Source organism: Poecilia latipinna, unplaced genomic scaffold, assembly GCF_001443285.1.
Source record: "Poecilia latipinna isolate Pla-1442-1.1 unplaced genomic scaffold, P_latipinna-1.0 Scaffold1248, whole genome shotgun sequence".
NCBI lineage: Eukaryota > Metazoa > Chordata > Actinopteri > Cyprinodontiformes > Poeciliidae > Poecilia > Poecilia latipinna.
In genome coordinates this window covers 113,590-140,000 of record NW_015113864.1, presented here as the reverse complement: position 1 = coordinate 140,000, position 26,411 = coordinate 113,590, and the positions used below count along the sequence as shown (strand labels likewise).

Genomic DNA, 26,411 nt, shown 5'->3' with positions numbered 1-26,411 from the left:
CCAAAACACAAGGAGGGGGGTTTGCTAAACAACCTCCATTTACCTTTTAGTTTTTAATAGTTTCTTTTTTTTATTTTTTCACTTAATTATGTGCCTCCTGGTTGTAAATCACCTGTATTAAGGCCAAGTGGAGCCGATTTTACTCCGAGTTAAAAATATGGATCTTCCCCGGCTTAGCTCTGACAGGCTGCAGTGTGCACTCCCAGTTGGTGTTTGCAGTTATTAATTTATTTTCCATAATCTTCTTTGGAGGGTGTTGATGCTGCGGATTCTTTTGCGTCAGACTGCTGACTCCGGTTTTAAATAACTCCCACCATCTCAGTGAGTCAGGTCCCATCGTTCACAGCCCAGGTTCGTCACCACTGGATGGAACTTATCAGAGCTGTTTGCTGTTTCTCACACACACACACACACACACACACACACACACACACACACACACATACTGACTCGTGTGTGTATATTACACACTCAGCTGACGTCTATCCAGTGTCAGTAAGATCGACAAACCCTCCACAGTCTGACGTCAGAGAGGATTAGGTCTGTTTCTGTAAAAGGATGGAGCCAGAGCTGGAGATTCAAGTCACAGTTGAGTTTATAGAAACAAAGACTTGATTTAGACTCGGGTTCGTTCATCTTTTAGTCATGTAATCAGTGATGAAATTAAGACGGTATGTAAGCCACATTCTGCCGCTTCGAAAGGTGTGTTTGATTTTTATTTTTTTGGCCGGAGGCTGTGGATCGTTTCTAACCATAGAGACATGTTTGTCTTTCCCAATTACCTCTGCATCCGATGAGTGTGAGACATTTCAAAAGCTACTGCGACATTTTATTTTCTACCTTTTGAGCAGCCATTATTTCAAACCCTTACACAGGTCATACCTCTTTATTCTGAAATTTTACAGAATTTTTTTGTTGTTGTTGCGTATTAAATTATCCATCAGTAAAGTTAACAGAATCCTTGGATGTTTTGAGCTGAGATTTGACTCAGAGTTGTAAAAATGCTGGAGGTTTTCTTATTGAAAATTGTTTTAATCCGTTCTGTTTGGTTTCTGCTTTCAGGTCTGGTGGCGTTCCGGCAGCATCTCCAAAACCTGGCGAGGACCAAAGGCATCTTAGAGCTGAACAAAGTCCAGATGCTGGTGGAGCAGATGGGCTCTGGAGACGGGGCCGTCTCCGGCCTCCTGGGACCACAGCATCATTTGCACAACCTGCTGGAGGTTAGTTCTCTACAGTGTCTTTATTTTTATTTTTTCCCCCCCCAATAACCAGTTCTCAGATTCACCCCTGCATCCCTCCTGATTTAATATTGTACGTAAAAAAGTAATAATCGCACACAAGCAGCCGGGTTGTTGTGTAACCCCGGGAGAAGCAGCCAACTCCGGCTTGTTTACTGTCTCCCGTCCCCCTGGAGCTCCGAGCCCCGGCCAAAATGAATGCGGCCATTGTTGAAATGCGTCGGACTCGCCCATAGAAATGACAAGAACTACAATCACGCACAAAAAAAAAAACCTAGGCAAACACACTTATACACACACACACACACACTCACACAACAAAACAGGAACCGTCCGAGAAACGGAACCGTTGCTGTCTTCTAAACAAAACCCCAAATGAGCACAAACAAGATCTCCTTGTTTTGTTTTTTCTTTCTTGTTTGTTTATTTTTTTTGTCCATGTTCATTATGCAATAAAGCTTCTCTTTGTTGGTTATGACCCTTGAAGCCCCATCATCCTTTTAATTAGCTTTCATTCCATTTACCTAATGTGAAATCCCTCTGGTACGCACCATTTAGGGAAAGGCATCAGGCCGATGAGTCGCCACGCAGGCATCTGTGCAGGGGAAAGCAAAGCTAACTCGTCGAAGCTACACGAAGCGTCCAGACCCTGACGCCGCGTTTATTATTTGACGGAGGTGGGCAGGGAGGATCTGTGGGGATTTTTGTTTCCAATGCTTTATGTTTTTAATTGAAGGGCGAGGCCTGCAAACAGCAGGAAGGCCTAGCTTTATACCCAGGTGAAGCCCAGCCGCCTCTCCTGTCCCGCAGACAGAGTTTGGAAACACAGTACCTCACACACAGGCTGCAGGTACAGTCACCATTACTCACTGACCGGTTTTACAAGCTCACACATGTTTATACTCGCCGCCCAGCTGTAGCATTACGCTGCTGTGCCGAGTAGTTGTTGACGTCATTCGCAAATTAAGAAACTACCTAAAACAACTGAAGATTAGCATCACATTTTGCAATGATTATAGTCGTAATTATTAGTTGCAATGTCAATTTTTTTTTTTCTTTTTTGCCCAGAAGGCCAACATCTTGGCAAACAGTCCTGCTAGCTGTCAGATTTTCTGTAAGGAGACTCCTCGAAGTTTAGAGCAGCAGCTGCAGGAACACAGGTAAAAACAAAGATGTCTCCTCTGAGCTCTCTTCTTCTTCTCTGAATCCCTGGTCATTTCTGTTCACAGAACCTTGCAAAAGTATTCAAATTCTTAAATCCTTTCACTAATTGTGTCACACAAAATCTGCTGCTAGTACAAATGTTAGCCTTGCCCTCCACGAATCTGCAAGACGGACAGGAATAAAGTTGGTGTTAGAAAAAACATGAAGGGAAACATGCTCTACTCTACATAAAGCTTAATACAAAATGTTTTGTGTGATGGAAAACTAACTCTGTATATCACCCTGAACACACCATCATGCCCAAAGTCAAACTTGGTGATGGTTCACGCTGTGGGGAAAGACGTTCCTTAACAGAGACAGAGATGGGGGGAAGATGAATGGAGATAAATATTGGGCAATCCAGTTAGATGCTTCAAAATACTTGAAACATCACAGTCCAGTCAAATCTGGTGTAAGACTTGAAAATCATCCAGAATTGCAGTATTTAGCGAAGCAGATCTGTCAGAATTGTGAAATCGTGTAGAAATGCTTCAGCACGGCGTTTCTGCAGGAACCCAAGCCTGGTGGACGGACTGATGCTCCATTTTGTTCAGCATCATCCATGTTGCTGTGCTGATTTCATGCCGAGCATTTTTTTATTTTTATGTTGCCTCTCATGTGATTCTAATGAGCAGAGCCGCTTTAAGTAGGCTGCTTTGTTTCAGTCCCATGAACATTTTTAACACATTTCTATGAACCGTTTCCTTCATATTAAGGCGTTCCCAACTCTATAGCTATAGCTCTTCATCCTTCTTTGTGTTGGATTGATTTTTTTCTTATAAAACACACATACAGCAGTTTAGTGATTTATATATTTAGTTCCCCTTTTTCTGCATTTTCTGCTTGTTTTTTTTTATTTAAAATGCTTTTGTGCTAATTTGATGCCTCCTTCCAGACTGAACCAGAAGAGGATGTACCTGCAGCAGCAGTCGCAGGGAATGGGCCTGCAGGCCTACTTCAACCAGATGCAGATAGTTGAAGGCTCCTATCCTCCGGTCGGCCCCTCTATGGACCCCGCAGCACCTCCGGGCCCCCCGCAGGGCCCCGCCATGCCAGCGGGCGGCCAACAGCTGCAGCAGCCAGGCGGCTCTCAGGCCGCCGCCCCTTTCGGCCACGCCCTCAGCCTGAGCCCCTTACTGGAGCCAGGGGAGGGCGTGGTTTACGACCCCTACATGAGCCATCACCACTACACCCAACATCTGCCTCACGGAGCCCACCTCCACCCCCAGCTCCACCACCAGATGCCTCAAGATGCTTCCAGCTGCGGCCTGGGCTTCAGCTTCCCTCCTGGCTGCGAGCAGCCCGTCCTCGGGCCCCCTCCTGAGGCTCTTCCGCCAGACCAGTACGAGCTGTCCATGAACCCCCCCTCGCTGCTGCATCCCGCTCCAGGAGAGGCGGACGCCAGGGCCACGCCTGGGGTTCTGGGCGGGCCAGCCCAGTCGGACAGCCTGGGGATGAGCGAGCTGCCCGCTTCTCTGCTGGACAGCGAGATGATGGAGACCGTGGACTCCCAGCAGGGCTTCGTACTGGTCAACTGAACCCAGCCAGAGGAGGTTATTGTTGTTCCTAGAGAGCAGTGTTAAACAGCGACGCAGCATTAAGAGCAGGGAGAACGGAGATGTAAGCGGAGGTCGTAAGCGTAGCAGCAGGGAAGGAAGTGTTCACTTTTGTGCAACTAATAGAAACTTCATTTCTTAGTTGTAAGAAGCCTCAACATTTGTACCAAAATCCTCCCTCAACCTACCTCCCTTTCTCCTTCTGCAACCCCCTGTTGTAGTTCTCGTCTGCCCTCGCAAGGCAGCAAGGAGGCCTGTCGCCGTGCCGACGCGGCGAGGCTGCTGTCGCCATATGTGCTGACTGGCGGAGGGGATGCCGCAACATTTCGCCTAGAAATGGTTTGAGAGCAAACTAATTTAGGGACTTGAAACTGAACGGCAACCAAAAGCACAAAAAGGCTGGTTGTGCTTTTCGTACTTCAAGTTACCGTTGACGACAATAAGGCGGGTTTCTGAATGAGACTTCTGTGGACTTTTATTCAATTTGTTTGGAGAAGATGGGGGAGGGAGCGAACCAAGTGAGCAGGAGAAGATGGCCCTCGTTTATCACGGTACCACAAATATTAATGCAAATTCAAGTGATTCAAGCTGGTGTTTTTGTGCAGTTATATTACCATGGTCATCAACAGGTTTTAACACTATCACTTTGATACACAAAAATGTAACAAATACCTGCTATGGTGTTACGTTTCTTAACCGTTAAGGACATATAGTTTCTTTTTCTTTTTTAATTTTGTGATGTTTGATTCATAAATTCTAACTACTGATCTCAAGCTATTTCCAACACTACTGATTGCTGTCCCAGTTCCAGTTCACCCATTACCATGATTACCAGTTCAGCGGAGGCGTGGCTCTTGCCTTCGCCTGGTAAATGAGGGCTGATGTCGATTCAACGTGGAAAGTGGAGGGTTGGAGTTGAACGTGTGTTTCTGTGGCAATATCGAAGCAATATTAATCCTGAATGTTGAGGTTGCGAGGGGGGGTCGCGAACGGAAGCCTCCGATTGGTTCCCCAGCCACCTCCAGGTCAGCGGTGACGTCACTGGAGCGGATGATGTAAGCGGGAGATAATCTCACCTCTGTTCGCGCTAGGAAACGTTTCATGGAGGTTACTGTGTTGAAGTCGGAGAAACTGGTTAGTTTTTTCCAAAAATAATCATTTAGGGTATTAATTTAATCAAAAATGAATACTGTATTTGCCCCGCAAACAGCAAAAGTTATCTTTTTAAGGTATTCTGTAATCAAATCAGAAACAGTGTTTTTAGATTATTTTTTTTAAACCTTTTGCACAGTACTTGTTTTAGAGATTATTTCTGGTTTACTTCCTCTGCTCCAGTCATGCCTCTGCTGTTTTTTTTTTGTTTATTTTGTTTTTAAATAAATAACCCCTTAAAGATTTCCTGAGTGGATTCTCCCCTTTGACGTTGCGGCTGCTGCAAGATGAAGCCCAGCATCCTTCAGCTAACGGGGAATCTCAATCGTTTCCTCAGCCTATCTCAATTTTTTATTTTTTTTATTTTACTTTGACGGCACTCAGACTGTGTTCGCTCTACTAGATATAACTCTGACAGATGATCAGTCGTCATGACAGCAGTTGAGATGAGATTACGGTACTGCGACCATCTGCCAGACCGTGCGGCTTGTGGTGGTTTGTGGTTAAACTGTAGGAAGGTTTGGAGTCGGATCCAGCAGCAGAACCAAGGTGTTCGCTCAGATTTGTCTGACCCGGAGTTGAAACTGACAGTTGAACCGTCAACAAAAGCTGGTCTGGCCTTGGTTCATGTGCGGGGAGTTTGAGTAAATCAACCCAACGATAAAAGTTAAATTAGCTCATTTGTTTGACCAACTTTTTTTTTTTTTTTATTAGGATTTATCGACCAACAAAAGTAGCATGTAACTGTGAAGTGGAAGGAAACAGATAAGTGGTTTTTAAACGCATCAACAAGCCTTGATCTGAACCATTTCACCATCCATTTCCCATCGACTGGCCAGCTTTCTTGTCCCAGCTAAAGAGCAACGTCCTCCCAGCATGATACTGCCACCAGTGGGTCTACCCAGGGCTTTGAAGAAAAATGTTTTCAAGTTTTATATCTTATTTTATTAACGAAAATGATATTTACAAAAATGGCAGACCGGATTTGAAGAGACTAATAGTTTCTTATCAAGGCATCAGAATAAAGGGGGCTGAATACAAACGGTGGTGGCAACATCATGCTACGGGGTTGCAGGGACAAGGAGCCTGGAACAACTGTGTGCTTCTTTGTGTTGAAAATCTGTCGTTGGATTGTGATTCGAAACCTTTTGTAAGGTTGACTGAACAGCAGCTCTTTGGCTTATTTGGTCACTTACTTGGTTTTTAGTACCTTCAACAGACTCGGCTGACCAGAATGAATTGCAGGCCTGTTGCAACATTCGCTTCGTAGTCGCATTAACAGTTCCACCCTTCACTTTACAAACTCGGCATGTTGCTCTTGTCGTAATCCAGCCATAGTTTGACGGGGGGAAAAAAAGCTCACACCCAGTTTGTGGGTTTAAATGTCCATTAGATAGAAATAAGGACTGAAGCAAAAAATAATTGAGGCTTGGCATAAGAGAGGGAGGGGGAGTTGCCTTTGTGAATGGTCAGACTGAAAGATCTACCGGAGGATCTTGGGAGGTTGAACACTGGAGCACTTTCACTACAGGGAAGAAGGAGGAGAAAAACGTGGGGAAGGTTTGTGGCTTCCTGGCGGACGAAGTGTCCTCCGATCGGGAGGGAGACGCCTTTCTCCTTCTCTCTTCCCCAACTAATAATGGACACAAAACCCATTTTCTTTCGAGGTAAGACCAGACCGAGCGCGACACTTTACGTGACTGTCGATCTGAATCTGAGACAAAACAACACTTTTCAGTTTATTATGACGAGTGTTGTTTGTGTGGCTGTAGTGAATCCTCGCCCGGTGGGGGAGTTGTGTTGAATAGTGTTCAGTGTGCCTTTTTACTTCTTTTCAATCTAAATAAGAATGACTATTCCTGGTTTGGCTCCTGTGTCGTTTACTTTACTATTGCTTCCTCTCTGTTTTTATGATTTTGTTTTGTTTTTTTTCCCCTGAATATAAGTAGAACCAGGTTTTCCAAAGGTACCAAAGTCCCTCAGAAGTTTCCCTGTACAACCCACCATGTGGAGTTTTGGAGCTTCTTTATTTTCTTCTCTGTTGTCTTTATTATTATTATTTTCTAGCTGGTCAAATCTGTGTATGCCATTTAAAAGTATTATAGCAATATTTCTCTAGTTGAAGACTAAAGTCATGAAGATTCTTGTGGATGTGTTTCCAGGTATCATAATTTCACCTCCTGCTGATTTAAAAACAAAAGTCAATCAATAGAAATTCAGTTTTATATTTACCTTCATTGATGTTGACCACACATAAGCTAACTTGCTGTTGAGATTAAAAAGGTTTATTGAACAGAGTCGGACGTCTTTCTTTCATGTTTGTGTTTGTCTTGGTTAATCGGTGGGTTGAAGGAGTGATCCTGCTCAGGTCATCTGTCCACCATCAGCCATTCAGTCCGTCTAAATATCTATCCATTTACTCATTAATTTATTAATTACATCATTACATTACATTATTTACATCTGTCATTTATCTTAAAATCCTGGTATTCATGCACCAATCCATGCATCAGTCCATCTGTCTATTCATTTATTAATCTCTTCCCATTCAAAAGTCAGTCTTCCTATTTCCCGTTGTCATCCCATTCTTCCATCTTTTCCTCTCTTCACTTGTCCATCAATCCATATATTTGCCTGGAGGCCTTAATTTGTGGTATTTCTTTCCAGTCACATGGTGCCATTTTATAGCACATTCAAGTAACTTTGTTACCTTGTATTATAAAAATGGTGCATATATCATACATAACCTGAAAAAGTTGATGCCTCTGTCTCTTTAAGAAGCTCCTACTCCCAGCGCATCGTCACAATGTTCCCCCACTACGTCGTTGACGTCTGTTCTTGGGAGCGTTGGACTGCTGCTGCTAGTCTGGGCGAACCGAGTGGAGAACCTGAACTGCAGTGGTGTATATTTACATAGCACCTTCTCCTCCTTTAAAAACGTATCGCAACAAAATGGCATTTTGTTCAAAATTCGACAATGAGACCGAAGGTTCTCAAACCACATATATCTTAGGATTAATCACGAATAAGTCCAGCCCAGGAATGAACATGGCGACCAGGATCCAGGTGGAACCACCTCAACCTTACGATATGGACTCGGCTCCTTCTTGGTGTACAAGTACCGGACATCTTAAAGTATCCACAAAAGGAAAGTCCACCTATAACAGTGTTGGAAGATACTATCAGATTGGACATTTCTTTCAACGCTGCTCTTCTTCTTTTGTTGCACAAGTAGCTGTAAAACTGCATCATCTTGCAAGAGCTCTTTTAGCAATGAGCGTTAACCTGCAGGAGGCGGTGAATAATTTATCAGCAGAGATGAGAGCTGCAGCCCTGACCAGTGGCTGATCTCTCCACCTCGACACCAAACTGAATCCTTCCTCGGGGAAACTTACCCGGCAATGCATGGGGAACTGCAGGGAATTCAAACACCACTTCTTTCTCGGTGTAAAATTAGGCGAAACTCTGATTGGTCTCTGCAGAAACAGCAGGTTTCGGTCAAAATGTCCTTAGAGCAAACTATGCTCCCATCGAGTGGAGGGAGGAAGGGACGGAGGGATTGCTCAGGGCCATGAGAAAAACACGGGTAATGTGTGTGGAAGGGCTCATGTAGAGGGAACACGTCAATCCAATCAGCCCACTCAGATAGAGGACAGCTAATCCTACTAATACACCAACAGTGGTAGGTGGGGGTGGATCCAAGGAAGGGGGTCAGTCTGTTCATGGAAACCAGAGAAGGGCTTCTTTTCCTGGGATGAGACCATGTGCACGACCTCTCTGTTTGGGCTGCCGGGCCAAAGCGTCCTCGGTAGGTCACGACCGTCCAAAACTCCCTCTGGATCAGATTCCAGTCGGCCCCATTCCTCGGCTCTCGGATCTTAGAAGGCGAGGCACTTAGAATATCACAATCCATGCACGAGGTAATAAAATTCAAGCTGCTTTATGAGAAAGTAAAGCAGCAAGGATTTAATGTACAATGTGCATTTAAATGCAGATTTCAAGCGTACTTGGCTAAGGCCTGCTAAAATCAATCTGATGAAACACTTGATCTTATTGGAAACTGCAATAACCTTTCAAATTTGTTGATGGAAAGTCGTTAAAGCAACATTTTGAAAATTACAATGATCTATTTTCCTGAAAATCCATGCACTATGTAGTTTTAGCTCTGTGTACGTTGCTATACATTTTTTGGGTGGTAAAACCAGTGATTTCTGTCTCTTTCTGCATCAAGTTCGAAGAAATTCTGACCCATCTAGTGACTGATATTATGGACAACCTGACTCACTGACTGCAGGGACCTTTGGTCACGTGTTGGTGACAGAAATATAAAGTTGTGAGTCACTGGCGTGTCTTTTGTAGTCGATGCGATTCATTTCCTGAGCATGGGGAAGCATTAAAATACTGAAAAAAGTGACCCAAGGACAAACCCTTGGGGATCCCCCACATCGGATCTTGATCCGATTTATACCAGCCAAATGATTCAAAGTCATCCTGATCTGCTGAGTATGTACTGAACGTGCTTGGCACAGTTCCAGACAATCCTACCAACTTTTTTTTTTTTTAATTTGTCAATAATGATGCTATGATAAAACCGAGTCCAGCACTGAGATCCAGTATCGCAGAGAAAGTCGTCTCAGGTCGCGCGCATGTGGAGAATTTTACTAATCCCATCTGTGGGGATCAGGGAAGGAATCTTTGGGGGAGAGGAGGAAAAGAATAGCTAACACTTCTTCTCTGTTTCACTTCTGCTTTGACATGGATTCTGTTTTCCTGTGTTCTTAATAAAACGTGCAGGCTGGCAATGAATTTCCCTGCAAGACAGCAGCCTTTATATATATATATATATATATATATATATATATATATATATATATGAAATGCTGTTATTTATAGTTCACATTCGCCGCTGCTGTGATCTCCTGCAGGCCGACACGGATGATCTTCCTCCTCTTCCTCAGTAAAATATCACAGTATCAGAGGTGGCCCCGTTCGCTCATCAGGCCAGAGTACTCTGTAATGACATCAGCGGTTGCCGTGACAACCCGCAGGAGGACGGATGACAACATCCCGCCGTGTCTTTCAGAGCGGCAGATCGCGGCACAACTGCAGAACAGCGATGCAGCGAGAGTAAAGTTTTGGAATGGACTCGTATCGTCTGCGAGGTTTGTGAGCATAAATGTAGCCAATGCATAAGTCATTACACGTTACGTAAGTTCTTCATTCTTCAAAATTGAAATGATGCCTTAATTATGTTTTCATTTTAACAACAAAAACAATAGTTACTGCAATATATATTTAAATTTCTCTATTTATCTGCTTACAAAAACCGAGTTCGGTTCCCTTTTCTACTTATTAAATAAATCATTCATTCATTTTTACGTAACCACAACTGGAAACAGACCTTACAGCTGAAGCAAAAGATCTCCAAATGTGTGAGGATTATATATATATGAGGTGTTGAAGGTCACACGGCCTTTTCTTGTCTCTGATTTCTGGCGAAACTCATGCTGGCCAGCAGATTGGATAAACTCTTAAAATCCCTGCACACATGACCTAGTAGTGTCAGAAGAAAAAAAAAAAAAAAAAAAAGCCCACCTGGCAGTGTGGCCTGTAGGCTGGATGGCTGAGCAAAGGGTCAAACACTCATAGCTTCACAGATCCTCTGATACAGTTCAGAGAAGAACAGAGGGAGAGAGCTGGAGCGACAAGGTGACTTGAAGAAACGGAGCTGGCCGGCAGCGCGCCTCCTCTCCCCGCCTGATGTTTGTCATTTGTCATCCTGAGAGGAACTGACCTCACTCTGTGTGTGTGTGTGTGTGTGTGTGTGTGTGTGTGGCACTGTCACACTGTGAGGGGGCTTTGCTTGACTCCGTTCGTTATAAATGACACAGTCCTGGGAGGCAGCTGCATTGACGTCAAGGCTCTCGGCTCTGTCAGGGGCTCAAGCTGCTGAAATCCTCCCAAATAGCCGGATCTAAATAGAGAGAAATGGACTGCTGCTGTTTTATTACTGCCTGGTGAACTCCAGTGGATTGGAGGGGTGAATTAGCCCCCCGTTTTTTCAGGTAATGGTGTTTTAATAAAAAACAAAATTTCCAGAAGAGCGTTGCCCCTCCCTTCCCAGCATGTTTTGATCTGCGAGAGGAAATGTTTTATTGTCAACCTCAAATGCTGCATTTGCTCTTAGAGTCCCAAAGCCTTAGAAATGGGTTTGTATCTCTTACGACCGATAGATGTGATGAGATATTATTCAGATTTGTTCGGCTACCTCATGTTGTCCATCAGGTGATATTGGAGGGATTGCTTGATTCTGAAGGTCTTGTGTAATAAAGTCAGAATTTTGGCAAAATAATGAAGTCAATGGTGTAATTTTGGAAAGGCCCAAATAAAAACCCCTATCCAACTCCTAAGAGTTGAATCAACAAGGCAGCAACAACAAAAAGAATTAGGAGCATGGTAAATTATTTCAATTGTTGTAACACCACTAAACATTTTCCAAATGTTTACTTATTCGAGTATGAACTTCAGCATGTCATTTTACACCTAACCGTCCATATCAACTACCGCAGGACTCCCTGAGAGACACGACTGGACGTCATCTCCAAGTCTACAAATCATACATGGATTTCTGATTATCTAACAAGAATCAGAAAAACAAAAAATAAAAATCCTCCAATTTCTGACTGGATTTTCAAATGGATTTTTTTAAAAACACGACACCAATAATGCTATGCCGGCTAAATATTTTTCTCCTTACCTCAAACATTTTGTTAAAAATATCAGCCGTAACCTTTTGGACATTTGGCTGCTGCAGGAGGAACTGTGGTCAAGATCGGAGTATTTTTCCTCCCCCCACCAATTAAAAACTGCATTTTATGTTCATCAATCAAAACCATTTGAGTGTGACGAAAAGAAAAAAAAAAAAAAAAAAAAAAAAACTCTGGGGCAGGGCATACTAAACCCCAGCAATGAGGTATACAGTCAGATGACTGTGTGGAGGATTGGGAAAGCTCAAAGCACCAACAAGGGCTGATGGGAGATTTCGAGGAGATTAAAGAGAGCAAAGTTGAGGTTCTCATAAAGGCCTCTGCCATGTGATTTATCGCCCTAATCCTCTCCGTCAGCTGCTCCTTTGGAGCTAACTGAACGGATGGCGCATCTTAAATCTGCTTCTGCAAAACTCAGCAGCTCAAATCTGGCTTCAAAATCCCCCCCGGCATCGTTGTAAAAAAAAAAAAAAAAGAGGATCCAAACATATTTCCTCCCCAAACAGAATGACTTGGGGCCCAGCCCTCGTTCTGCACGGCGCCGTACCCCAGCAGCGGTTGAGGGGTCAGGTGTCCGGAGTCCTGCTCAGCAAGCTCCTCTGAGGTCAAAGCCGACCAGAGGAGCCGCACTTTCATCTCCTCAGGAGCTACCGACCAGATCAGATCTGAGCAAACACAGAGTGGGGAACATGTGGGACTAATTATCGAGAAGAACACACGCCAAGCTGAAAAGCAGAGGGTTCAATGTTCTTCCAGTTCGGTTTTTACAAATCTGTTTACTGTCCTTAAGAAGAAAAAAAAACTAAAACTAATAAGAAATTTGGACTGTTCCTGTGAGGAAACGGGACCAAAACATGAAGCCAAGTGAGCAGAATTGTTTTAAAATAGCACCATTCTAGCCTTGTTTTAAACATTTCACTTATTTACATATTTATTTTTTTTTTTTTCATTTAAAGCAGATCGCCTGCTTTAAATGACCTAAACTCCCCTAAATAAATGAAAACTGGTCAGGTTTATTCAGCTCTCACAGAGAAAAGCCAAAAAAGGTTACAGGCAGTATTGCTTGTTTCCCAGTCACATAGTGCCATTTAATAGTTCAATCAAGTAAGTATTTTACCTGCAGTTGTTATAAAAATGCTGTACATACCAAATATGACTTCACAAGTTAACAGCTAGAAATTGGGCTTCTGTCTCTTTAAGAAACTCTTGCTCTTTAGGAAGTCATCACAACATCGCTCCTCTATTAGCCCATGAAAGACATTTTCACAAGCGTTGCACTGAGAAGTGGCTTGTATAAGCAATTCAGCAGCATCAGCTAATTATCTGGTGTTTGCTAATTGCTCTCGGCTAGTCTGCAGGAGCCGAATGGCTGGAGTCGCAGGGATTTGGGTGCTTTGTGAGGCAGAAGCTCGGAAGATTGGGAGCTGCAGCTCTGAGGAGGAGCTTCATCCTCAAAGGCGGCGCTCAGTCCCCCAAGGGTTTTGCTCAGCCGAACGGTTGCCACGGGAGATTAAAGGATTTCTCAAACATGCATGAAAGAATCAAGGCAAAACTCCAGGTAGGTTTTTCATTAAAAAAAAAGTTGATTTTACATGCCATGGTTTTACATTTCTTTGCACAGGGACTCTGCAGGAATACAGATACAATACTCCGAAAGAATACATTCATATTTAGTCGTGACGTAACGAAACGTTACAAATCTCTGCGGATGCGTTGCTTCGGTTTCACTTCTTGGTGCGAGTCGCTTTATGGATCGAGGTAGGCAAGATGTGCAGCTAAACTGCAACATCTGCTGAGGCAAACTTAAAAATAAACCTTGTTTGCAGCAAGCTGGCAAGGAAATTAGAAACCAACGGGTACACAGCTTGTTTGTTACTTTATTTGGATCAAGATACAGTAGTACAGCTTCCCAACTGTGAAGAGAATTCAAAGTAAAAATCAGAGCACAGTCTTGGTGATACAGGACAATCGACAATTAAGGTTTATTCAAGAGAAGAGGATGAGAGGGGGAGGGGGGCAACGAACAGGAGGGAGCAGTTCAGAGAAAGACAAAAGTTTATTTTATTAACACAGACTGACGTTTATTCAACCCGCCCTCTAACCACGCCGCCACCCACCCCATAATAAAACATTATGCAGCTTTACGTACATAAGCAGCCCCTACAAGCCGTCTTTGAAAGCATGCACTCGTTGATCTCCATCTCGTCGAGGTTTCTAAGCAGTAAGTCCTCTAACCTACTGCTTTCTGACCTCATGCTGAGCGGAGGACCTGGCTTGGCTTTAAAAGAAAAAAAACAAAAAAAACTGATTGCCGTTAAAACAGCCGTGGTTTTCTGTTTGCCATGATAGCTGTCAACAATTTAGTTTTACCGTGCAGCAAAATACTGAAGAATGGCGTCTTTTGTCATTTTTTTTTTCCAGAGCAAAGCGGTTTATCCAGGCATTAAAAAAAAAAAAGAAAGAAAAAAAAGTTGCTTCTAAATTAGCAATTCTGTCAACAGATATGACAATAAACCTCACTTGTCTACAAAACATCTAAAAAAAAAAAAAGAAAAGAAAAGGGGGGGGGATCATTATGAGCATCATGCTAAATATAGGTTGGTCCCTGTTACATGATGGGGCAATGTGTTAATTTGACCAATTCAATCTGTTACTGCAGGAAACAAACGGTGCAGAGCGACACCTTCGTCTGGTAGATGGAACACAGACTGATAAAGACGTGCAATCATAGAGGAGGTTCATCAGAGTACATGCAGTAGTACACACCCTTATATATATATTTTTTATATTTCACCAGGGTGGTTTGTTTTTGATGATTGTTCTGTAAAACATCGAAGAAGAAACGCGTCTGGTCTGGAGTGCGACCGGAGCTGGGCTCTCGACAGAGACACAGAGAGCAGGTTTCACCATCTGCAGCTCGAAGTTTCCATCCGGCACAGAAAGCTAGCACAGACGCAGAATGCTGAAGTACAACAGCAGACTGAGGAGGGGGGGGGATGCATGGTTAGCAATGCTTAGCAAGTACAGCAGGACATTTGTCAGCATGCACAACTTAATTCAACTTTAATCATCACTTTGCCTGGATAAAAGCGCCCATGTACAGCAAATGGTACAGAAGCCTGTGCTAGTTTGGACATAGACTATCATTGAACAATAATAAAAAAAAAAAAAAAACTAAACCAAAAAAACAAACAATGAGGGGTGGGGGAGGAGATAAAACAATTGTTAACAGATTTTCTATACATCAATCAGTTGGTTCTGAACATCAATAAATATATTCTAAACCTGGGTGTATTTTTGTTTCGGGGAGGTTTTCTGGATTAGCCGTGATGGGGTTGGTTATGCTAGTGCCAAAACTGCAAAGAGAGAGAAAGGGGAGAGAGAGAGAAAAAAAATGATGTTGTTAAAGACTCAAAGTAAATCAAATAAAATGAATGTCCAAGTTGTTCCGCAGTAAGAGGAGAAAAATGCTCACCACTAATAGCCTCCTGGGCAAAGTACTTAACATCCATGTCTGAGTCAGAGGCCAGTTTCTCCAGCACTGGCTTCACTTCTGTTTGAAGGGCACTGGAAGTAAACCCAGAAAATGTCAGTTTAATTCATCAAACCAGGTTCTCCACTTTAGAAGAACCCTGTTCTGGTCTGGGGAGAAAAAAAACAAACCACCACCAAACGTACTTGCTGTCCAGGACCGGTCCGATCTTCTGAAGTGACTTTGCTACGTTGAAACGGACGTTGGCCACCTGGTCGTTGGACATCTTGAGGACCACTGGGAGCATCTGCTTGGTGGTAATCTCCTGACCACAAGCCTCAGACAGAGCCTTACGAACCAAGTGGAGGGCGACAAGTTAGGATTTGAAAGAGAAACTAAAGTAGCCCCCCTGTATCCACGGTAAATGAAAAACTGGCGTTTGCTCACGTTGATGCAGAACAGCGTGGTCATCCTGTGGAGGTAGTTGGGGTCGTTGGCCATTCCCAGGACTTTGGGGACGATGGTGTTCTGGGCCCACTCGGCTCCGAACTTCTCAACAAGCTTGGTGAGGTTACTGGTGGCCGCTTCACGGATGGCGTACACTGAAAACAAACAAGTTAAAATTATGCCGATGACTGACTACACATGTTGGCTCTCTACAGGTTTTTACAGAGCCTGGCTGAGGCAGGCCAAACCTTGAGGCCTTTCAGGTTTACGCATCAGAGCTGGAAATGCACCAAAGGGTACAAAGTGACCAGAATCGCACATTTTAGCTTAACCAGCTGGCCAGAGACACTCAAGTCCGATCTTTCTTCCAATGAATGGAGGCATCCATCGTACCCAACCACTGAGATGTAGTGAAGATGAAGCTAGCTCAAATCTGTTTTGATGGAAAAGGAAACCATGTTCTATAGAGATCTGTCAGCTGTGAACCACTGAAAGAAACGACCCAAAGACGACACTGAGCGCAACTTTCTTCTCTACAAAAGTGGAGCGGCGGCAGATTTTAGCGGTTGTAGGATTTCTCTTATATCTTTGGCAAAAGACCACGAGCCATTTCTCCTCCTAGTTCTAGACTCACCCTTTGTTTTGGTTGTATTCACCCAGCATGCCCTGCACTACTATCCGCTTCCTACTTTTGGAGCGGTCACCAATTCCCTTGGCATTCATATATGCATTTGAACTGAACCAGAGTTCACTTCAACTGAACTAGATTTTTGGCGGACCAAAGTTCGCTTTTTTGATCACCGCTCAAATTGACACCTGCTCAAGCAAACCGGACATTCCAGCCGACAGACTAGAGTTTGATTAAAGCAGAATAAGCGGGGCTGGTGTGAATGCACTCTTGGACTGCTTGATGGTGGCTAGCTATAATATATATTTTTTTTATAAAGTCGATCATCTCGTATTTAAAGAAGTTGGTATTAGAAGCAAACTTTACAAGGTTTGAACACAAGATGGCTGAACATGTTGCAGCTGTGGCTGAGGTCACTCAGTTTGATGCTTTTGAGATCAGCCTTTGACCTCATCGTCGTCTCTTCTGCCAAATACTTCATTGCTACTCGCAGCAAGACAGAGGAATACTGTGAACGTTGTAAATCGCTGCTGCTGAAAAGACAGAATCGGCGAATTTTGTCATCAAGAAGTCAAAGCTCAACATGATACAAGAACAAATGCTTGATCAGTAATTTCTAATAGTAATCCTATTAATGTCAGTTAAGATTTATCAGTGACCAAAGATAAACTCAAAATTAGGAAAACTTGGGGGTTTCAAATATGTTTTAAGTATTAACTTCTTGATCTCCTCAAGCATTCAGAAGACATTTAGCTAAAAAACCAGAACCTGGATGATCACCCACCCAAAGAGCCAGCAAATATCTTCATGACATTTTAAAACAAACCACTTGTAAATGTCTCAGCTGTCCTTTAGCCCTTACGATTACGCAATAACCCCACGCAAGAAGAACGGAACAAAATAATGCACTGCCAGAGCGGGTTCAACGCGCCGCCGAGTCAATTTTAGAACAAAACGGCAAAAACAATCACGGCAGAAATAGGCCGTCTTAAAAATAAATACAAGGTGTTATCTTTTTAGTCGAGTGTGAATGAGAGAAGCTGTGCATTCAAGTCTGTACTCCTGTTCTTTGAAAGGCTTATGTAAGGGTGGCACAGCCCTAACCCGAGCCGTTCACACATAGAAACTCACACCAGCAGCATTCCAATGATGTAACCCAGCTGGCCCTTTGTCCTCAACGCCGAGTATCTGCCTCTCTAATTGGAAAACTCGGTGTCAAGAGAACACCGCATACACAGCGAATGCTTCGTGTTAGATATAGAAGTTCCAAGACTCAGCAGGGTGTGTTGTGCGGCGGCCCCTCCAGTGTTTCGAGTGCAGGCGGCTGCACCGCAGAACAGACATAACGAGCAGTGACGGGGGAGCCAACAGGGACCCGACTGGGTTGTTGTTTGTTTTTTTTTTTTGTTTTTTTGACTGCTTCTTTGTTGAGGTGTACCCCCATTTCATAACCACATGTTGCCATTTTATATCTAAAGTGCTGTGTAAGAGTGGACACTACAAATCAGCTTCTCTTTAGGGATTAAGATGACAAATTGCTGTGAAATTGCTCCAAACCAACTCATTGCACATTTTCTCCTCAGACTTCATATTACTCAATTATTCAAGTAATCTAATCTCTGTTTGGATAAGAAGGCTCTTATAAAACCTCTAATACCAGGACCCTTGATAAAAAAAAGAAGTATGAACAAGCAACACCCTGCTGACAGACAATAATCAGACATAATCTAATTTACCTAAGTAAACTTGAGCAGACTTGAAATAACTTGGTGTATAATCAATGGGTGGAAACTATTAATGACCCACATGCCAGAATTTATGATGCATCTGATTAACCTAAAATCAAGTTCAGCTGCCTTAGTAGAAATTTTCCAACATGTTCTTACTTGCATCCTTGAGTTTAAAGTCATCGTTTGCAAAAAAGGGTAAAAAAAAAAAAAAAAAAAAAGAACTTATTGTACCAAAGGCATCAGTCAGGAAAAGGCTGCAAACCAAAGTCCACACCATTATACATGCACATACTACGGCAGTGTATAGACCTTCATCAGCAGTTAAAGAAAAAACACATCAGTACCAGAAGCTGCGTGATTTTCAAAAACTATTTCAAAAGAACAAAATGGAAACTTGTCAGGAAAGAGGCCTGCGCTATTCCTGCCAACAACAACAACCCCCTGTATTGTCCACACACAGTAGTTGAGTTGCAAAACAGAATCCATTTCCTCCAAAGAAAACATGAAGGCCCTAGAAACCTGAAGCATCATTTATTTGGGTTTGATGAAACTGGACGTAAACATCTGGGCCACAATTCCAACAGGCTTGTTTGGCTCAAAAACAACACAGCAGGTCACCACAGAAACAGCATTCCCAGAGTTGGACATGATGGCGGAAACATCCTAGTCTGCAGCTACATTTATTTAGTTTTCCTGTAGGTGAGTGAAATCCGACACAACCAGGTGATTTCTAGAACGCATCCCAGCATTTATCCAAAACACCAGATAAAGCTACAGAATCGCCCCAGGAGATAAAACTGACGCTAAATCTGGGGCATCATGTGAAAAAGACTGTGGACAAAAGATTTACACAAAATTTGGTAGATATTGGTAGACTGGTGGTTTAATTATCAAGAGTCGTTAATAGATTCCTAATAATTGAAAGTTGAATTTTATTCAAAATATGATTCTACAAATGATCAGTTTGCCTACCCTAGTTGATAAAGGTTACTACGGATGTATTATTTTTTCCCTATAAAAGATTAGTTAATTTTATGTTGAAATGCAGAGCATAAATGTGAAACTAAATGTCAGAAAAAGCTTTTAAATGATGTATAATGTTATTGTTAAGTCAGAAAAATCTTGGATTTTAAGAGAACAAAAGCTTTTCTGTCGATGCATACAGGAAGTATTAAAACATTATATTCTTTAGCGACATAACGTTGACAAAAACAGTTTCACAACTGCTGTCCCTCTAATACAATTCTTTTGTAGCTGCAGACAATAGCACAGTTACAGCTCCTTTACATGTACAATAAAGGAAAGAGCTTCAAAGTGCCACATGTCATCCTTCCTCCGACTCGCTACTAACATTCCTCAGCTCCAAAGTTCACTGGTGTGCTAATCATATACTGTCTGTATGAAAACAGAAGGCCTGTCATGTAACCCAGCAGATATGAGCTGCATCTGCGTCAGAGAAACTCCAAAACTTCAAACGTCGCATTATGACGATGGATCAGACTACTGAGGAAAATATCTTAAAGCTGCCGAAGAGCCTTACCGTGATCAATGAGCCAGGCCATGCAAAGAGTGTTGAGCTTCTCATCAAAGAACTCCACCCCCTGAGGAGACGAGAGCGAGCAAAATGAGACCCGACTTTTATCAACACCTACTGCCAAATCTGGTTCCGCTAACATGTTTTGTTTACAAACTGCTAATATTTCCGTTCACACACAAGACCGTTCACATGATATTCGACCACGTGACTCACCAGCTGTCCTGCCAACAAAGGCATGTACTCGATGATGGCCAGGCGGACCCTCCACTTTGCGTCCTCGGCAAGCTCCACGATGGCCGGCAGCAGCGACTGGGACAGCTGGCGAATGCCAATCACCTCGTTCACACAGTCCAGGTTGGAGATGATGTTGAGACGGACCTCGGGGCACTGAAATGGAAAAGGAGACGGTAAAATGCGGAGCCCACTTTGAACTCTTACGCCTTCTTCCTCAAAATAATTGTGCAGACTTGCACCAAAGTGAACCTGATGGACAATAAATGACCAAACAAAACCTCCAAACTTCCAGTCATGGTGGTAAAATAAGAGAGAGAAGCACACCGGAGAAAACGTAGTGACAAACTTGAAGGTAGTTTGTGCTCAATGCTCAGTTTAGCACAGTTCTGATAAATCCACCTCCAACTGAAATTTGCAAGTCAAAGCCGTCAGTCTGGACTGCAATATAATAAGACAGTGATGGTTGGTGCTTTGAGGAAAATGGGCCATCTTTAAATAGGATTAATATGAGCGGAAGCCCTCCAAAACATTTACATGTCCTTGTGAGCAAACTCTTCGCCAATTTCAATATGCAAAACCGTTTTCAAATCGGTGGGATCATTTGAGAGAACGTGAGCTGGAGTTTTTGTTCTGGATTATTCATTTAAACAAAACAACATTTTTTAACTCGGCCTCGGCTGCTGCAAAACAAATATATACTCACTGGAGACTGAAAAGTACTTTGTTCGACAGTGAACAAACATCTTTAAAGTCAAACACTGGAACACAAACAACAGTAGATGCTCAGCTGAGTTTCACTGAAATTACTTTTCTTTGTTTTTTTTTTTAAATGTTTCAAATCTTTACTGTCAAACGCATTAAGCGGGAGACTTTCTGATTAAACTTTATCCAGATTTTCCTAGTATTCCCCTCCCCTCTTAGACACGGCGAGTCCCCAATTAGAAGGTCTCAGTTTGGCTGCCAACCACATGAATCATCCTCCTACCCATCCAGGCGGCAGTCAGGTACGTCTGGTGGTTTTGCCTAGGCAGATTACTTTAGAAATACACAAATGATGCCTCAAATTTAAACATATCGTGCTAAAAGCTTCACCAACTCCAAAAACCTGAGCCAGATATAGAAGAAAGAAAGAAAAAAAACAACAACAAAGCAGCAATAACCAAACCAAAAACCTGGTGCTCATGATTTTAAGTGTCAAATTTTGGTCACCTCGTCTTTCAGCTGAGTCAGGAAGAGAGGCAGTAAGTGCTCTATTGTGTTGTCCTTGCCCAGAATGGTGGAAAGACCCATAATGACAGAGGCCAGAGCAGACTTCACGTGCTGGTTGGTGTCTGAAACCAGTTCCTGGTCAGGGACAGGACACACAGGAGACAAAGATCAGAACAAACAGGAAACAATCAACTCCATTGCTATGAATCAGACTAAAGAAAGAAGGAAAAAAAAACAAAAAAAACACAACAGTCACCAAAAAAGGAACTGCTATACGAGATATTTTATAATAATAGCATAAAGAAACCGTTTCCAGGAATGAGTGTTGAATGTTCAGGTAATACAGGCTTGAGCTGGCATTCATTTATAGTTTTCTGAGAAAACGTATGAGTGTGTTGCCACCCGTTCAGCTTCACTGTTGAGATGTTGACAAGATAAACAGAGCAGGTGTTTGCCTTTCGTGATTTAGATTTTGTTTTATACCAAAATTCATCTCTACAGTCTGATCATTTTATTGTCGCTGCTTTCAATAAACTTTATAAAATTTTAGAGTCGTAGAAATGATAGATGACGTATGGCTTTCTTTAAAAAGACTTTAAAAAAGCAATAGTGCCATCTACTGGTCAAATTATGAAATTGAGAAGTACACATGCAGCCACCACGTCTCACTTAACTCTACAAATAAAATGATAGTCTTTTAGTAATTAAAAATTCTGCTTCATTTAGAGTTTGCAATCACCTTTAAAATACTGTGACTCTTGAAAATGATGACTCGTACTTTCCTGGAATATTCATGTAATTCATTAAGAGGCCAATAGCCAAATAATATAAACACATTTTTAATACAAAGAGCTTAAAATCTCCCTTAAAATTTATAAACTATATTTTGAATATGGTGTGTGAGAAATATAGCCAACCGAATCATCATCATCATCAAAAAAAAAAAAATACATCTCTAGTTATTTCCAACATCTTGTCATTTCAGGTGCACCATAGGACAATTATGAAGTTGCTGTAAAAATAAGTAAAAACTACATTACTCTAAAAGACAGATATTACTGAGACCTAAAGTCAAAAATTAACCAGACAATATGAACTTTGTTCTCCAGCTCCAAGTAAAACCAGACCCGAGTCTGATTGGTTGCTTCAGAGGTTAATATTAACATTATTTTGTCTTATAAAGAGAATTGTGGAAAAAGATGTTTATCAAGTTAACTGGTCGTCTGATCTACAGAGAACTGAAGAATATTACAGAAAGTCGTGTTGTGTTTGGATCCAGCTTGAAAAGGCAGGAAACTGCCTAATGACCAGGTGATATTTACACACTGCTGAAATGAAATGAGTACCTCAACATTAGAAATTATATTTAATAACCAGGATGAAATTGGGATGCATGTAATTAAATAAGAATCTGTGTGGAAAATTGGATAAATCTGATAATACATCTGTTCGTCTTTAGTGCTTTGAGAATCAGCACTAAATAAGTAAACTCAACAGAAGTGGATTACATTAACCAAACACTAGGTAGTACATAAAGCCAGCTAACAAGTCAACTGGGTTAAGCCTTTGTCTTAAATGTGGAAATAAATACTGCCAGACAACAACTTAATGATTTCCTGAGAAGATTTGTAACTGTATATACTCTGAGGAGTAATACAAGTGGCAATCAAGGACAGTCAACATTCTCAGTTCAGCAATTCACTGCCGTCAACTACGAGTTGTAGTCTCTTCATCTAATGGTAGCTCCTGGATGAAAGACCAAATGCTTTAGCTTTATTGAATTTTAAAGCTTCACCTTGTCATCATTATTGTTTTTTCATATTCCTTGATAAATAATAACTTTATTAGTTAGCACCAGTTTGACCTATTTAAATCACTGGATAAAACGAGCATGGCACTTTCAGGATGCAATACATCACAAATCCCATTAATAAGTGAAATGCAATCAAATTATTAGGTCAGCAGAGATTCGTCCAACTAAACCTGGGTGGGTTTACTTTCATGAGGTGGAAAAATGCTCACTATAAAAAGTAAGACCAGCCAGAACAGAAATACAAAACAGAGAAAATGTGTTAATTTCACCACAGTCTTAACATATATACCAATACATAGCAATCAAATACTATTTTTAGCAAAGACAGACAAGTCCACTTTGGAAAAAAGAACCATGAAGTTACTGTGAGAGCATCACATGTCTCCATAAAAGCCTTAAGGAAGACAGATGGATAAACCTCATCAGCAGCTAAACTCACGCTCCAGCACTCACAGCAAAGTGTCCTTTGTGACGGCGGGAGCTGAATCCACAGAAACGCAAAATGAGAAAAACAGAAAGTTATCTCCTTACCTTGACACAGGGCAGAATGTGACTCATGATGATCTGCTCACGATTATCTTCTGGAAGATTCTCACAGAACTCTGCACAACAAAACAAATTAAGAATGCAGGACAGGACGTGGAAATAGTTCAGACCAATTTAACAGCCATTTCACCTTTAACTTTGTTGGCAGCGGCAGCGCGGACCTCAGCTTCACAGTCCTTCAGGAGGTTCTGGAAAGCTGGGACCAGGTCGTTCTTTGTGATCTCTGGGCCTACAGCTTTTTGCAGCTGCATTGGAAGGGGGGAAAAAAAACCCATCTTTAATAACCAACATATTTATTTTTAGAATAATTATTCCAGATTAAATTTACAAAAAGCAGATACAACAGCATTCAGCTGGTAAAAAAGAACAACAAACAAACGTATTCTTGGAGGATGGCGACACATGCAGCATCCTAAGATTTCAGGTTTTTTTTTTAAAAATTGCATTCATAACTTTTGCTTCAATAAAAAATTTCATATATATATATTATATATATATATATATAAAATCACTAATGTTCAGTTATAAGCCTCTCAATGTGAGAAATGAGGAAGAAGAAGAAGGAAAAAAAAGGCTACGCCCATATTTTTGTGCAAGTTTGTACCTGCACTTCCAACTTAGGAAACTGACTAAACAGAACTTTGATCTCAGTTCAAAACATGTTTGCGATCTGTCGGGTTTTATCGATTTATAAAACAGAAATAGCCTCCATTTATCTAGAGTTGTGGTGGTGAGAACAGCAGCATGAGAAGACTCCATTTACACATGAGGGAACTTATGAATAGATTTTGGGTCGCTAATTTTAAAGCACACTGACGTTTCACTGACTAGCTGTTCAATTTGATGTTTTTGGATTTTTCAGATTGAGGGACATAAAAACAGTTTTATTCAAAGAAACTTTTGCGTTAGGTTGTAGAGTTTAATATATGATACTGGGGCAAAACATCAGAAAAAACTGCATGCGAACTCCCACTCTGATGAGCTGTCATAGCTGCAAAATGACCTAAATTGAAATAACAGATTATTTTGCTGCCACTATTTAAATGAATGAACTCAGAAGAAACATGCATTTTTGTTTACTATACATAGAAATAATTTGGAATATTGTAAAAATTCCAGCAAAATTCTGCCAATAATCTGCTTTACTGAGGAGATCAGACAATGATCACCGTTTTACTAGATCACAGAAATATAAAATATGGACAATCAGTGCAATAGAACAAATAAACACACTTAAAACAGAACAATAGTGAAAGATGTCTTTAATTTACCTCAGAGAATTTATCTGCCACCATGTAGCGAACCCGCCAGGATTTGTCTTCGGCAGCTTGACGCAGCGTTGGCATCACCAGAGTCTCTAGGTCCTCCTGAGGCAGGAGAGTGGCGATGCTGACACACGCCTCCACTGCAAGCAGCCGAACCGAGTCCTAATGGGGAGACAATAAGGTCAGCTTGGTCATTTAGCAAAGTACGCAAACAGAACCGTGAATGCTGCTCACGAAACTAATAAAAAGCAAACTTGCTCATACCTGCTCATCAGACGCCAGAGCAGTGAAAAGAGGAATAATGTCGGTTTTTACATATTCCAGTTCCAGAACTTTGGCAAACTCCCCGAGTTTAGATGCTGCAGCGCGACGCACCATCGGCGTGTCATCGGAGCACAAGGTGCGAAAATGCCTGGTGATAAACACAACACTTTGTTTAACAGCAATCCTTACAACACACCCAAGCACAGAGCTCTGTAAGAGACTGTGCAGTATGAATCACACTGAAAACAACGGAGCGCCTCAAACTAAAGAATGGGTTAGCTCTCTTAAGTCGTTACTTACTGACGAATCTCGGCCTTGACCGTGCTGGAGACACGAGGATAACACACGCTAAAGAGGCCGCAAGCTGACGTGCGAGAGGTGAACCAGTCACCGCTGGCCAGCCGCTTCACCAAAGGCTCAAAGTGAACTTCCAGGTCAACTGGAGAGTGCTCCTGTGAGATCTTCCGCAGGGATTCCACAGCTTTGTCTCTGACTACCGTCTCTTCGACTGTAGCGAGGCTTTCCAGAGGGGGCTGCGCATCAAAAACAGATTGAGGTTAGAGGAGGGTAGGCCTCTGTGTCAGACTTTAACAAAAAAAAAAAAAACAACAGTCATTGGCAGAAACATTTAAGCTGCAAAAGATTTTATAGACAAAAAGGTACATTTATACATTTAGAAGAATAATCCCTTATGGCCTCCCCAGTACACAATAACATTAAATCAAGTTTTGAAATATGATTCGCAGCATAATAAAGAGTTGCAATCCAGACATTTCTGTCAGGTTTTGGGGTTTGCAAGCTTTGGAGCATGATGTTTGCAACACAGGACGATTCATTCTTATGATTCTTTTTCACAATAACAGCAAAAATATTATCTGCTCTAATCCAAGGTAACCATTAACTGAGCAGCAACAAAGGACAGACAACTATGAAATAAGGTCTTATTATGAAGAAGAATGGCAGGTCTATATTGAAATAGATTGAAGGGTGTGTATTTTTTTAAACTGAGATGCAACAAGCAACCAGACAAAGATACAGACTTTTTCTTTAACAGGACAAACAATGACAAATATGGTCTCTTTTTTTTTACTATTATTAAATTAATCAAAATTAAGAACTTCCATTTTCAGTCCATTATTCACACCAACCAATGGCTTCCCTGCTCTTTTTCTAAGTTCAAATATATAGAACAAGATTAGGGACACTTGTAAATCCTTATTCTTTATTGGACTCAAATCTAAAATGACTTTATTCATACTCTGTAATTTTTTGGAAGAAAAACTGACTTTTTAGGAAAACTCACCGCAAAAAAAAAAAAAAAAAAAAAAAAAAAAAATAATAACAAAAAAA

The 26,411-nt window shown here is 41.8% G+C and overlaps 2 protein-coding genes across 3 annotated transcripts in view; one reads left to right on the top strand and one right to left on the bottom strand.

Annotated features, from left to right (window-relative positions):
• The window catches only part of sik2b (salt-inducible kinase 2b), a 46,550-nt gene extending 40,053 nt beyond the window's left edge, over positions 1-6,497 (top strand). The window contains exons 12-15 of one of the 2 annotated variants that reach the window (XM_015054386.1): positions 1,063-1,220; positions 1,975-2,088; positions 2,310-2,398; positions 3,337-6,497. In XM_015054386.1, the coding sequence (XP_014909872.1) occupies positions 1,063-1,220; positions 1,975-2,088; positions 2,310-2,398; positions 3,337-3,979 (1,004 nt within the window). In that variant the 3' untranslated portion in view covers positions 3,980-6,497. Of the gene's footprint in view, positions 1-1,062; positions 1,221-1,974; positions 2,089-2,306; positions 2,399-3,336 lie in introns of both variants that reach the window. The other variant, XM_015054385.1, reaches the window with a different exon arrangement.
• Positions 6,498-15,189: 8,692 nt separating this feature from the next.
• The window catches only part of LOC106960967 (serine/threonine-protein phosphatase 2A 65 kDa regulatory subunit A beta isoform), a 15,657-nt gene continuing 4,435 nt past the window's right edge, over positions 15,190-26,411 (bottom strand). The window contains exons 4-15 of the mRNA XM_015054387.1: positions 25,362-25,594; positions 25,062-25,209; positions 24,804-24,959; positions 23,663-23,777; positions 23,518-23,588; positions 21,174-21,308; positions 19,944-20,117; positions 19,734-19,794; positions 15,836-15,990; positions 15,595-15,737; positions 15,392-15,483; positions 15,190-15,272 (exon numbers count right to left, since the gene is read on the bottom strand). Coding sequence (XP_014909873.1) covers positions 15,256-15,272; positions 15,392-15,483; positions 15,595-15,737; positions 15,836-15,990; positions 19,734-19,794; positions 19,944-20,117; positions 21,174-21,308; positions 23,518-23,588; positions 23,663-23,777; positions 24,804-24,959; positions 25,062-25,209; positions 25,362-25,594 — 1,500 coding nt within the window. The 3' untranslated portion in view covers positions 15,190-15,255. The remainder of the gene's footprint in view (positions 15,273-15,391; positions 15,484-15,594; positions 15,738-15,835; positions 15,991-19,733; positions 19,795-19,943; positions 20,118-21,173; positions 21,309-23,517; positions 23,589-23,662; positions 23,778-24,803; positions 24,960-25,061; positions 25,210-25,361; positions 25,595-26,411) is intronic.